The 14972-nt window shown below is 44.2% G+C and overlaps 1 protein-coding gene across 13 annotated transcripts in view; it reads right to left on the reverse strand.

Annotated features, from left to right (window-relative positions):
- The window catches only part of BRSK2 (BR serine/threonine kinase 2), a 319001-nt gene that overhangs the window by 82174 nt on the left and 221855 nt on the right, over positions 1-14972 (reverse strand). For all 13 annotated transcript variants that reach the window (XM_074884784.1, XM_074884775.1, XM_074884782.1 and 10 more), the window contains 2 exons: positions 12941-13081; positions 2665-2781 (listed from right to left, as the gene is read on the reverse strand). In XM_074884784.1, the coding sequence (XP_074740885.1) occupies positions 2665-2781; positions 12941-13081 (258 nt within the window). The remainder of the gene's footprint in view (positions 1-2664; positions 2782-12940; positions 13082-14972) is intronic.

Genomic DNA, 14972 nt, shown 5'->3' on the forward strand with positions numbered 1-14972 from the left:
CAGGATTCGTGCAATACACATTTACAGTGATGGGGATTCATTACAATCAAGGCCCAATGTGCAGTCTGTCAGTTACAAATTATGTCAATGAAACAGCAAGTCCATCCTTACCTCCCTCTCCTACACAAACACAGCTGGATTGAACTTTTATTGTTTTCTCCAGGGAGCAATCAGTGCTACAGGAAACCGTGCAGATCTAAGGAGCAGCTCCCAGAGAGCACTGTACCTGAGGTGTGCAATACAGCACACTTCAGGCTACGTGATTATCTTCACGAGGCCAGTCAAGGCTCTGTGGTGTCCTAAAGCCTACCCAAACTTTGGACTAAACTTAGCAGTTCATTTGTGACAGCAAAGAATTTTTGACTGCACTCTAACCGCTCTGCTGTACTGACAAAGTTAGCTGCATCACACAGCTCAACCCCATCTGATCCTCCCACTCTGACTGACAGAAATACCTGGAGACTCCTTGTGTGACTGTCGATGGAAATGTTACAGTTTCATCTCATTATCAGTGTTCACAGCACAGATAAATCCATTCTGGAAATTAACTTCTGGGTGCACGGAGGAGCATCTCATTAAAGCTCAGTATCTCAGCCATGATTCACTCTGTTTTGTTCCTTTTCATGCTGGCTGAAAGTACCAACTACAAGGGTAGGTAAAACTGTTGCCTTGAAAAGCTCTGAGGTTGGTTACTGTGTGTGCTCCAAGGGAAAGGGAGTCATAACTGCATTGCCTTTCTTTGTGAACAGTGTGGCATATTGTTATATATTCCTTCCTTCCTTCCTCCCTTCACCCCCCAAACCAGAATGATCACAAGACACCAATATCAGCCACGCTGGGCTCCATGCCAGGAGAATTAATGAAGTGGTGTAATAGCTCACACGGAGGCCTAGTGATTGGCACCACACTTAAAATGCATCTGCAAAGCAGGAGATCATAGCGTTGCTGCTGTGTTCTGTTTATTACAGGCACATCTCTTCCGTTCCATTGATTTCTTTATTAGTGCATTTTAAGGCCGCAATGTGGGGGCTGGCTCTGCCTGAAGCACAGAGGTTTGAATTCCAGCACAGCTTATGGAAAGGAAGTCTCCCTTTGAGACTTTAGACCTGGATGACAGAGCCCAGTGCTAACAAGAACAGGAACCCTACTGAGAAGATCCCAGGGAGTTTGAAAAATCCTACAGGGCAATGTGAGACTGGGTTGGTTTTTGTACTTCTTGTTTTTTTCACGGAAGGAAGGGGGAAAATTTTATCTAAAGAGTATAGAGGCTTTGTGGTAACTGCAGGGAGGACTTCGTTTCCTAATCTAGAGGGGAGGTTTGAAAGCAGCTGTGAGCAACAGATGTGCAGACTCATAGCTCCTTGCTTTTCATCTGTGCAGTTAAGAGGTCAAACCTTGACACGGACCCGAAGGAATGGATGGGTCTCAGTGTACTCATCAACCAGCATTCAATCACATCATGAACTTCAAATAATTTTGCTATCCATTATTCATGACTTGGAAAGCAGAGCAGTACAGCTCAGGACTGAGAGGCAGTGGCTGGGCTGTACAGGGAACCACGATGGCTCCACGTCTACCCTGAATTGCCTTGGCTCAGAGCAGAGACTGAAAAAACATGGGACTGCAACCAGCTGAGGACAGGGCTGGGCTGGAGTCATCAGATTCACACTACCAAAGGCCAGGAAGAGTAGGTTTGTATGGGAGGAGGTGGAAATCTGCTGGTATTGTCTGCAACTCCAGTTGCTGAGCTCGCTGTTGTAACAAATTCAGACACAGCTAAAAGCTGGCGTCGCGGTGCCAGGCTGCAGCAGCTCAATGTAGCTGCTGCCCTCGCCACAGCTCACTGCGGCAGCCCCCCGCACAGGCAACACGGCAGCAAGCCGTAGCTCTGGGGTGTGGGGGGCATGGGCTGGTGGGGGGCACAGGCCGGGGATGCCCCTAGAGACGATGGTGATGAGAGGGCACTGCCCTGGGGAGCACATCCTGTCCCCTGCCAGGCTCCTGGGCTTTGCTCCACTCTAGGGCTTACTGCTGGCTCCCTTGGAAATTCCTAGAAAGCTCTTGCTGGCAACTGAATTGCCACAGAAATGTTTTTAGATTGTCCCTGCGATATTCCTCCAAGCAGTCTCCTTTGTATCTGCACTCATGCCCTGCTTGTAATTGCAAAGGACCTTGCTGCCTCCCTGTCAATCCTGCATGTGAGCCGAAACGAAGCAGTGTGGAGCATGGACAGGAAAGCTGCAAGCAGGCAGCCTAATCAGGACGTGCAAATTCCATTTCAGAACTTCTAGATTCATGGTTTTTCACCCTCTAATATTTTTAAAGCCTCTTCTTACAACAGGCAACACTACTGCTTTCAGTTCCCAAAAATTATAGGGCCAGTGAAAGCAAACACACACCAGCATATGCAAAAGAATTGACACCTGAAAGCCTTGATTTTTAAATCCATATGTGACACCTACAGAGGCCTCCTTTTCACCGTGAAGCACTTAAACCCCCTTCTTCTAGCTATCTTATACACTATGTGCATTATACCAATTTATTATCTCGCTGAGAAATAATGCACAGTGTAAGTCTGGAAGTCTTTATTGAAACCCTTACTATAGACAACTTTTACGTCTGGAATCTATCCCTGACTTCTGCAATATATTCTGAGACACTCACCCACAACTGGTTTCTAACAAGCTGTCCCCAACCTGCAGCGAGGCCATCCCGAAGTCTGCTATCCGGATGTTGTTCTTCTCATCCAGCAGTAGGTTTTCTGGTTTTAAGTCCCTGTGGCTGTAAAGAGAGGATCAAAATGTGAGTTAAATTATCCATGACAGATTTCCCACTCCAAAACTTGTTCTTTATCCAACATGGCATCCAACCTATTATATTTTAATTGATTTCATTTTTTTTCCTGTCCCAGGCAGGGACAGGACATATCCAAGATCTAATCTTTGCCATACTCTAGACCGTGTCCCAGATGCCTGCTGATGATGAATGCAAGGCTTGAGCCTGCACTGCCCTGATGGGAAATGAACATCTTCAACTTCCAGTGGTACCAACACAATCTGAGGGAGAGATTGAGGAAAATAGGAGAAACAAGGAGAATTTCAACTTGGATATAGGGCTGATATACTCCATCATATGCCAGCTCCTTAACATAGAAGGCAAACCATCAATATATTCTTGTCAACGACAGGAAACAAAATGAGTGATATCTAGAGAAAAAAACATCCTTAGTGTACATGCTACTGCAAAAAGGCCCTATTAGGAGTTGTTTACATAGGCATATGGCTTTGAAATAATTTTTGGTGATTAGCTCTCATGGAGAAATCCCTTCAGCCCAGCACTGCTTATAACTGAGGGTGCCAGCAGTGGGAAGGAAGAGAGAGGATTCCCTCCTCTCCATCAAATCTTGATTCTCTTTTATTTGGCAACAACGGAAGAGGCAGGCAGACATGATCTTCAGAATGACAACTCCTGCTATAAATCAAAGGTATCATAATTTATTAATCTCCATTACCTACAGCCAACACCACTGTGCACCCATACCTGCTTCTTAGTACTCAAGTACTTTTGTACAACTATTACATTTACTTGTTTTATATCCAAAGACAAAAATTTTGCACAAAAATTGGGATGACTTTGCTTTTTTTTCTTTTTATTTGCAACTCTTGAAGAGTCACAGAGATGAGAGAAGCACTTTAGGCAGACTAAAGAAGAAGCTCTTTTCTCGTTTTTACTTATGAGTAGGCAAAATGAGTCTTCGATTCCTTGCTAATAAAAGGTCCAAACAGGAGCAAACCTTGCAGGCAGAACAGTCAACTTCAGTGGCCAGTGAGAACACAAACCTGTGGGAAACAGCCAGCCAACAAGTGCGAGTGTCAGGCAAACAACAGTCATTTGCAGCAATGATTCACTAAAACCGTAACTGAACTCAGCAAAAGAACCAGTGTCAGGATAGTCTAGTCCAGTGACACCCATAAGGGAAGGCAGCCCTATCTTCATGCCATTTTCACTTCACTTTTTCAGTTATTCCTCTAGCACTCCTCATGCATGCAAGTGTAATTCCACCTCCATATCACTGTAAAGAAGGACAGTCTCTACCCTCTCAGGGAAACATGAGAGGCATGACAATGTCTTGGAAATGATCTCCTCTGATCTGAAGTCTGGAATGATCAGTTAGAGACAGCTTGTAAATAATGCAGGTCAATTCTATGCAAAACCAGAGCACGCTGTAATAAGACACCTGGGGAGTGTAACAGATATTTTCAAAGGAGACTTCCAGCAAAACAGTGCACAATCGAAGCAGGTAGTGGCCATTTACCTTATCACTGAGTCCTATGATTCCTTCCCCCTCACTTTTTAAAGAGTATAAAATTTGGCCTCCAATCTTGTATAAACATGCTGAACCCTGAATGTTAAAGTGGCCTTGTTAACCATGGGCAAGTAATCTGATAGATAACGCAGCAGCATGATTCAGATTTGTGCATATTTTCATCTGACAAAGCAAAAGGTGCTTTATCAAATCTATCTTTCTCATAGAAATCAAAGTTTCAAGGTGACCAGAGACAGAAGACTTATTAGCCATATAATAACTATTAAGACAGTCATACCTGCTTGACAGAAAAGCAGATGAGTGACAAGGAAATGTTCCAGAGGCAGTGAATGACCAGTTACTGGCCAGGAAAGGAACCCCTGAATGTCATCATCAAGGACAGCAGCCCTGGACAAAGGCAAGATCATCAACATTCACCAAATCTCAACATGCTCCAGCCCCAGCAGCGAAATGGAGTGAAGAGCCCACAGTCCTAAGGCAAGCTAGGAAAGCTGGACACTAATGAGACACTAGTATGGGATTTAATCTTTCCTCCAGCAGACATCCGGGACAGTTCTCATCTTACAACTGGTTTCATTAACGGGGTGCTGGGAAGACCTCATCTGATGGGGGAGATGCACTGACGTTCTCCTGTCTGAGGACTAGGGCTTGATGGCAAGTAACAGCTCCCTGTAAAGTGAGTGGTGTTTGTTTGATGCTATGAAACAAGAAACCTCCCCACAGCTCAGGCTGAGTGCGTGTCCTTCTGCTGAGCGTGGTTTTTCAGTGGCAATGGTTGTTTTTCAGTCTTGGCGACTGCTCCTGGCTGACTGCTGAACAGATCCATGGTGTAGAAGCTGAGGGTGCTGCTGCCTGGGTCTGTTACACTGCTTGTGCACTGGCTGATATCATTCATACATGTTCAGTCTATAGCAGGCATCCTGCTGACATGTGCCTTCTGTACCTAGAAGTTGAAATTCTTTGCTTATCCTAAAAGTGTGTCGTTTTTTTTAGAAAGAAGAAAGAGAACTTGAAGGCATGATCAAGGCAGAGCATGACCTAAGCACAGGACATCCACCAGCATTTCTCCAGCCTGGATGCGTGGTCGCTACAAAACACCTTACGCTATTTCAGGAAAATGGTGCAGCTAAAGGAAATGCAAAAGTGCTCCCCTTCCATGCCTTAAAGCCCTAGTAGACCTGCCACAGGCCCTGGCTGGAGCAGAACGTATGTGAACCTTGAACCAGCTCCACTTCCACCACTGAGAGGCGGTGAAAGGGAAGGGATGATACCTTTGAAAATGAGTGCAGTATTCACTGGTGGAAAGGACTGTCTCCTTCTCCCCATTGCATCCTGTCTTCCCATCAGCTGGGATCCACCACACAGACAGTTTTAGGCAAGTTTTTAGGGAGGATCAAGTGCAAATATGAGGTTCCTATAAAGTGGCAAATACATTCAGCTTCGTTTTTGGAGAGCCACTGTGAGAGGAGAAAGGGGGTGCCACCATCCACATTCTAAACATGGAGTAAGCTTCACCTCACTGCACTGTGCAATGCTTTTCCATGAGTGATCAGCCTACATGAGCTGATCGCAGTGTTTAGGCAGAGGTCCTGACCCACCTCTCAGACAGCATTTTGAAAGCCTTAAATCGGGACCTGGGGATTTGTGCGACTGGGATAGCATGTGTGAAAGGAAATCTGGAGTGGCAACAGACCTTAAAGCATTTTTTTTTTTCCTTCAGACACTCACTAAAATAAAACCAAAAAAAATTATCAACTCTTCACTATAGCCCACTGATCAGAAGTGTGGACTCTGTGGTGAATCGTTACATTTATTGCTGACTGGGCCCTACAATACAAGAACTGTCACATAGCAGTTTTGCATCTCTCTGACCCTTCTCCACCCTTTTTTCAACACAGTCCCTAGTGCCCAGTATGGACGGTTACCACAGGAATTTCATGGCAGCCTGCGTACTTTTTTTGTATCGTGGCAGCACTCCTCTCAGAGATCAGGGTACCAGTGGGACCAGGCAATGCTTGCGCATTCAACCACAGGAGATTTTTACGCCCCAATGAAAATTTTCTTCTGGCTGGAACATTTCTCTGCTGTCCATCTTTAGGCCACTTTAAATTTTCTGAGGCAGCATCCTGGGGGCAGAAGTCAGGCCAGGAGTTTGCACCAGAGTGGCAGAACCAGCATCATTGCCACTGGGAATGAGACTTCCTCTCTGCATTTGCATTTCCCATCTTCATATTGCCAGCTTTACAAATGCCAGAAGGAAGGGAAAGGAACATATGGGAATGAGGAAGGTTTGTTATAATTTACCTAAGAGCCCGGAGCCCGGACAGCCTCATGCATTCATATTTGGAAAGAACTCTCCTGTGCCAGAATGAAACAAAACAAAACAAAAGAAAAATCCCACTGTATGTGGTAATTACTTGGCATTAATGGAACATTGCAGAGTAAATGCATTTAATTTGGTCCCATTCCAGCTGATCTCTCTGGCTCTCCATGTCTTATATGACCGCATCAACTCCTCTCTCTGCAGGTGAACAGAGGACTCGTTACCCTTTTGTTGTTCTAAAGGCTCTAAAGCTGTAGGGGCTTCATCACATGGCTGGAAAATCAGAAGAGAAGCAAGCAGCTTTATTGACAAACATGGCAAACTCTCCTATTGAGCCCTGCATATGCTGAGAAAGAATATGAAAGAGAAATGCAGCACTGCAGAAGGAAGCAGCACAACCCTGATCCAGGTGGCCACAGACTCCCAGAGCTCCTCAACCAAGACAAGGGAACAAGAAGTTAGCACCAGGCTATGGCAGGCTTTTGAAAGGAGAGCATGAGTGAAAGGGAGCCATTAAAAAAGCCATGACAGGGGAAGCACACACTGTCAGACTCTCCGCCATGTCCCTCTTTTATAGATTACAACAAAGGCTTTACAATTCCCTTGCAGCACAAGATGGATACAGAGAGAGGTCTGAAAAAATTGCCCCATGGAAATGGGCACAGCTCTTGGAGGTGGTGCATAGAAAAGGAAAGGCACACATATGTGTTACTGTGTTCCAGGCTCCCACTTACACCCTGGCCACGCTTGCTTTCTGGTTGCTCCCAGGGATGCTATTCAGACAGCTCCTCGAGCTCTCTCCCTTGCCTTTCTAGTCCATCCTCCTGCTCTGGGAATATCCCTGTACTGTACTGCAGGCAATTGCAGCATACATAAAAAAGAGAAGTAAAACTCTCTCTCCCTGTCACCCGGGGCTGGCAGAAGATTTTTGGTGTAAGGACAGACTCCAGATCTTGGATTCAAAGGAGCTATGTCACCTGGCACGAGATGATGAACTAACCCATTATTTTAAAGTGATTTTTGAGCTGAAACGTTCATATCAGTTTCTATGACAACTCGTTGCAGGTCATGGATTTCTAACCCAAGAAACCTCCTAATTGGAGTAGTTGCAGGTCATTTGTACTAATCAAATTGTTGGCTACTTTGCAAATGCTTTTCTTACTGACCCCAAACTCCCAGAAGGGCCAGACCACAGAATAATTGTTCTGCAGTCTTAAAAGTGCCTGATGTGATTACAAATAATTTATCAGTAATAATTAACAGTATGATAAGCAATATGTTTAATTTTCATGAGCAGAAAAAGTCTTTCATCTTATTTTCTCTTGCTTCTGCAAATCAGATCTGAACGTGGAACTTGTATCTACCTACAGAAGAATCTTTGTTTAGAGCCATGGTTGCTATGCTCAAATTTAGTAAGTTTTCACAGAATTCTGCAGAACAAGTAAATATAGTTATAGCTAGGAAAAAGGACAACATCTATAAACATATCAGGAGACCTGGAGAAGGGTTTGTATGCATAAAACCTTGCTTGCTTTTTAACAATTACTTCCATTGATCTATTAAAATATATTGCTTCTCTCTACCAACCTCGCCTCAAAACATATATTCATGTATTTCAAAGCCAGAACAGACTGTCAGGTCTGATCACCACTGCTGTACGTGCCAGAGAACGTTACCTGCTTATGCTTACAATAAGACTATGCCATTTTTGAGTTTCCAGGGGCTTATATAAAGAAGTAAACTTACGAAAATACATGTTCCCTGACTTTAGCTGAGCTGGTAACTTTGCCTTTGACACTGCAGCTGCTGTACTTGATGGGTTTTCTCTGGTTTCCTGTTCAAGGGAAATTTGAAAATTCCTCACTGTTTTAGAGTGAGTCTCTCAATCACAGATCTGAAACTCCTGGATTCAGGCAATAAATGGTGAATCTCAGCTCTCAACAGGGGCAAAAGGTACCTTTCTCACTTCTCATGGTCTGAAAGAAAACTTGAAAACCTAAAGACTCAAGGACCAGAAAATAAAACCCACCAGAAACCAACCTTATTAAATGCCACGATTTCTAGATCAGTGTAACATTTGGAGGCCTTGAGTCATGATTTCAAAGTGTCCAGCTGCTTCAGTCTTAAGTGTTTGACAGACTGTCCCTGCAGAACACCGTAGCACGCTCCTTATAAATGAAGCAAGGCAGAGAAGGAATCATGAGGAGGATGGCACTATCTGACAGAACATGGCACCTGGCATTCTTCAGCTTTCTCTGTTTCTCAAAGACACCCCAGATTTCTCCCTAAAAGCGTGCTTCCTTTACTGACAGTGCTCTGCAGCTCCTGCCTGCAGGAATATACCAGAGATTTTGACACTAGTGCTGTGAAATCATGAAGCGTTATATTATGAGGAGCCTTTCCCCCCTCTGCACTGACGGGAAGAACACAAGGCAAAGTCAAACAAAGCTCTTATTCATTGCCTCAGCCCTCTAAGTCACACACCCCCATGCCTACGCATGCACACACAGACACACTTCAGCAAGAGCCTTGTGCGTACTCAAGCAAGCACAGCCCCAGGCAATGAAAGGAGAAAGGGCCCTCATAATTGTCATTTATCAATATTCATAAAGAACCTGCCTTAACCCCTCTTGTGCATGCTCGGGAAAAAAACCACAAAATGAAACCCAACCAAAATAAAAATAAAATGAAATAATCATCTTGCTGCTCATTACCGCAGGGGATTTCCTCTCAATGTCACCACTGCCCTGTGCAGTAATTGGCATTATCTGTTATCTCTGAAGCTGTAATAAGGTTTGCCATGGGGCATTTTCTGTAATCATATTTTTATTTGTCAGCTTGTGAGATACAGACACCAAATATGAGCTTGACCAAAGCAAAAACCCAAGACAGACAAAATGCGCTGGCCGCCAATCCCCGCGCCTGCCGGTGATGTCACTGCCAGCCAACGAGGCGCCCGCCAGCTCTCCCGCCCTCGCTGGGCTGCAGCACTCCCTCGCTCCAGATAAAAGAGACTCTTCCTGATGAAAGCGAGGATTTGCGACCTACCCCGATACGTGCTCCTACATTGTTTCCGACAGAAAATATAGTCAGCACTGAATCAGCGGAGAGCTCTCCCGCAGTATGGAGGCAGGTTATTCAGGAGGGACTATTGATCTGGGGCACCCAGCTGAGACATCTTAAAGGCCCTGAATTTAGGAGAGCAGACACACAGCTGAATGGCAGCTTAGGAAAAAAACCATCAGTTATGTCCAAAGAAAACTTCCCAGGCTAGGATGGTCTTACAGTGATGTCTGAGAGAGCCCGGGTTCCTCTGCCATTTCGGCACCACTGCTGAGCGCGTCTGCTCCGGGCACTGCAGCACGATGCAGAGCCCTCGGAGCTCGCACAGAGGAAGAGCTGGAAGCAGAAGCAGTAATGCTGCATCGCTGAGCTAACCGCTTGGCTTGCCAGCTCAGGCAAAGCAGCAAGGTAGCACAGATACACTGTTTGCAGGATCCCACATAATACCTCTGCACGGCGCTGTCTGTTTGCACCCACGGGTGCCTGTGGGTCCTTAGCACAGCACGGTGCTCCGTACACAGAAAAGTCCTTAGAGAGCCCTACAGTGGGTTACCTACAAGCTTTCCCCCATCACCAACCCGTACCACAAAACTCTGTAAGTGACTGCACCTCAGAATGAGGTACGTCAAATATTCCCCCACTGTTTCCATTAAATAAAATAAGAACAGAAAACTCCTACTTTTTTAAACCAACACACAAACAGGCTCAAGCTCCAAGACTGTTCTGCTTCCTTGTCTGAGCTGCTTGTTTGAAAACACCTCTCGCACACAGGCGATCTTTCCACACAGCAGCAACAGAAGCCTTTTACTGACGGGAGGATTGGGGAATCCTTTCTGATTCTTTGATCCGGGAATCCTGGTGCATCAATACATTTTGAGCAGCGAAAGCTGAATGGGGTTACATACTGCTGTGAAAGTAAGCCACAGATATTTCACAGTGTTTTGGGAAGTACAGGAAGAAGATGGGACAATGATATGGGGCTGTGGACACTAGACTATCAATCTATTCTGCCAGCAGGTTAGAGGCACCCACATTTAGTCATTAACCAAAGCAGAAGCCTTCATTTTTCAATGTGGTCATAACTGGATAACCTGGCTGATGAGATGATTTGTCATTTCACTGCCCCACGACAGGACAAGGTCAGGCTTCATTGCTTAGGAAAGCACATTAACTTTTATACTCTCACACACACACGCGCGTATATTTATGCATGCTCTGATTTTCTAAAAGGATTTAATGATAACCGTCCAGAATACAACACAGGGTCTATAGAACACAGATCACACAAGTCTCAGAGTGACCTGGAGGGAGGGAGAGCTTAAGATTTACTGCTAACTTATTCAGCACTAGATGCTAGTCGAGTGGGAGTTGGCAAGGAGACAGGGGATTTACTTCTAAACAAGACTACTGCCCACAATCCAATATGTTTAACAGAGGAAAATGGATTCCTCAAGAGAGACATGCACTCTGCCTTCAAAATTCCACATACTGTTAAACCTGCAGAGGTGCTTGTCTGTCTGACAGCCCCACCACCATCCTCACTCAGTTTACTGAAGGCTGCCATACCAAGAGGTATCCATCACAAGCCCAGAGGACTACTGTGCATGTGTATATATGCATGCTTTTGTAGAAACTTCCAGCCCAACGGAGACTCACATTTCTCTCGAATATTCATTTGGAAGAGTAAATAACTTCTCTCTAGTTGTACTTAAACATTTTTGAGTCTTCTTGGATTGGGTCTCTAAGTGTTAAGCAAGTAGGGAACAGAAACTTGTATGCATGCAATCCACCAGTGGTTACACTGCCCAGTGTACATAAAAAATAACAGCTGTACAATCTACCAAGGATTATGCTCATTATAAGAAGGTCGTGATCACTCAAACCAGTTGATTAGCGGGGAGGAAAAATTGGGGAATTCGCAGAATAAAATTTGTCAGAGGTCTCTGCCAACAGATAAAACTTAGATCCTCTAGTTAGGGCATGCAACCTGCTCCTGGCTCCTCTGGGAATTTCTCTGACTACTGTAACCCTGCCTGTACCAGGCAGGTACTGTCCTCAGAACCTTCTCACCCAGATCCACCACCTCTGAACTGCCTCTTCTGCTAACAGTATACTCTCCTTAATATATCCTCAAGAAAGGCTCTTATTTCCCTTTCCATTTATTAGAAATATGTTCTCTTTCAGATTAATACTTCCTGTTGAAATGAGACAGAGATGTAAAGGGAGGGGGCTAGAAGAGCAAGTTAAATATTTAGGCATCCATTTTTGTTGTGGCCGTTTATGCTGTGGACATCTGGGGGTACAGAAAATCATTGTACAGTTACTGAGAAGTAACCACACAGTGATTATGCAAATCCAGTACTGCAGTATCTATCAGTGGCCCTCGGCCTCCTGGAGGGGGGGATCTACAGCTGTCTGTGGCTATGGAGGAGCAGCCATGCAGACATAATGTAAATGGTCTCCCCCAGCCAATCTAACTGCGAGGAGCTGCGTCTCTGAGAAATAAGCAGGCAGTTATGGGTCAGCAGCTATACAGAAACTGTGCTCAGGCTGATTATAACAACTTGATTTCAGTATGATTTAGATTACCTAAACTTGCTGAAGATGAAGGAGAAACTGGTCCAATTTAAAACAACACCTTAAAGCACAGGTTAAACCACAATTGATGGTTAAATCATATGATGGAGTTAGTGAGTATCAATAGCAGTCAGATCAAGGAAATTCTTCCCTACTGCAAAGGAAATTAAAGGCAACAGTGAATCAAATGCCCAGGAGGGACTCAGTGAAGGTTGCCAAAAGCCAGCAGGTTTCCAAAAACTGAAGGAAGGCATAAAATGACTTTGCTGTATTTGTAATTATCCCAAGTTTCTTCAGGGATTCATTTGATAAAGTGTATGTAATTCTCAGTTATTAGCAAGTTCCCCAAGAATGATGGAAATTAAACGGCTCTTCCTTGGTGGTTTTGGTTTTCCTGGTTAAAGCATTCCCTGTGAATGAGTTCTCCTCCAGAGAGAAATGATGGACAATCTTCTCCATGACAAGTCTGTGACTGGCACACTGTCTCACAGCCAGCCAAGAATTAAAAAATACATCAGCACTTTACACAATGCTGTTACAGCTTTACAACATCAGTTAGTTAATAGTAAGTAAAAGTATCAAGAAATAAGATCCCTTTATTCTATGCCTTTATGTAACAGATAAGTCCTGTTGGAAATGGCTGTACTCACCATATTGAATGACTATGGCAGAAGTCTAAAGCAGAGATGATTTGTCGGAAGAACTTCCTGGCTTCTTTTGGTGTCAATCTTCCCTTTTTTACGAGATAGTCGAAGAGCTCCCCACCTGACACATGTTCTAGCACCAAATACCTAGAAAATAACAAAGCCAGGATTTTGTAAGCACTTTATCATACCAACCCTCTCACACTCACACAGTTATGTACAAACACCTCTATTTACATGCGGCCAGGGAGAAAGCTTCTGGAAAGAACAGTGGAAAAGAATCAGAATTTTAAAATGTGGAGTGATTAACATTTTTAACAGGGGTTCTGCAAACTTCAGACATGCCACTGTTGGAGTCAGTGTTCAATATAATATAGTGAGAGGTAATCCGGAAGCCAAAAATTACTCAAAAGACCAGGAAGGGGAGAAGAGAATAATGTGGTATAAGCTTTCACAGCAGCTCTTAAAGCTACACTGGAGTCAGACTGCATACTAGGAAGCTTCAGGTCCCTTAACCAAGCTGACACTTCCTCTATAAAACAGCTGTGGCAAAGCTGCACTGACATACTGTTCTGTCTCGGACACCTGAGAGCCAGACATCAATAAATTAGAGAAAATTAAAAAAGGTGAACAGTTTAAATTATGGAAAAAGAGAAAAATAACTACATGTGTGCAGCCTAAGTCAGGGGTTCATCTTTTGCTGCTGAACAGCAGTGATTTGCTGGAGTAGCTGCTGTCTCTTGCAACTCACATGTGAAGAATGTGACACCGAGTGAATAAATGTGGCACAACAGGGACCTAGGAGTGAGAGAGGAAAGCCCAGACCTCACTCCTGGCAGTCATAGAGAGAAGAGTGAAATCTTCAGGAAGGGAAGGACTTGCCACGGATGGTCCACCTTGTTGTTGTAAGTAGGGGTAATGACAGGCAGCCAAGCAGAGGACAACTTAGTAGAAATCTCTTGAAATGTTGCCTAATAGTGGGAATGAAGCATTTTCACCAGGGAAGTGGCAGGAACACCATCAACTGAACCATTTTAAAATAAACCAGATAGAATATGGACTAAGCAATAGACTTCTATTGGCAAGAGGATTGTTTGAAACCTCCATAGAGTTTTTCCATCTCTGTTGTGATTTTGTGCTCTACTGTCTCCTTGCTTGTTTGCCCAGAATACACTATTCTAATACAGGATGAAGAAATTATGCAGTGGGATTATTTATTCAGAATCTGAAGTGACAAGTATGAACAACAAATTATTATTACTTTTAGTGAAAAATCACTTTTGTTCTTTGTCAGCTGGTTTAAACCCTGTAAGAGAGGCAGAAACCTGTACTCCTCCCTTACTGCCTAACTCCTCTGAAGTGAGTTTTGGGGTTGCACAGCAAGGCACGTGATCTGAAAGGTGCTTTCTGCAAAGCAACAGTGCAAGGGTGAACAGGGCATTCAAACCTTTGGCAGTTTGTTTGAGAGACATCACCAGAAAACTTGAAAACAGGATTTAGATGTTTTTCTAAATTTTGAGTGTAATTCTCTGTTCCCTCCTCCCAAGAGCACAGCAGACCAGGCTGGACTGTGTGTGCAGTAGCTCTCCATGCTTTGCTTTAAAGCAAGTTAGTTTTATTACCAACTCTTCAAATTTGAGTGGACAATGAAAATAACTAATCCAGGATACTGTCTTTTCTGTACCTCAAGCAGCATAATCTCAGAGGAAATTTCTAAATTTGAAAGGGAAAGAGAAGATTATTATAAATTTGGGGGCTTAATTATTCCTGTTTTCAATGTCTCCAAAAAGACGGAACAGTAGGACTAAAGGCTGTTCTGAGGAAAGTAAAATTGCCTTAACGATAATGGCATTAGCCTTGAAGTTGCAAAAGTGGGCCCTGAGCTCCTGGGCCATCAGCAGTTGCTGCACGACTTCCATGTGCCAGCTGCCAGCCAGCACAGGGAGAAAGCATTTCCCTGCCTTACAGAAATGCAGCAGAGAATGCAGTAAGAGATGGACATTAATATTGTCTTGCCAGGTAAGTAAGTAGTACAAAA

Source organism: Strix uralensis, chromosome 15, assembly GCF_047716275.1.
Source record: "Strix uralensis isolate ZFMK-TIS-50842 chromosome 15, bStrUra1, whole genome shotgun sequence".
NCBI classification, from domain to species: Eukaryota; Metazoa; Chordata; class Aves; order Strigiformes; family Strigidae; genus Strix; species Strix uralensis.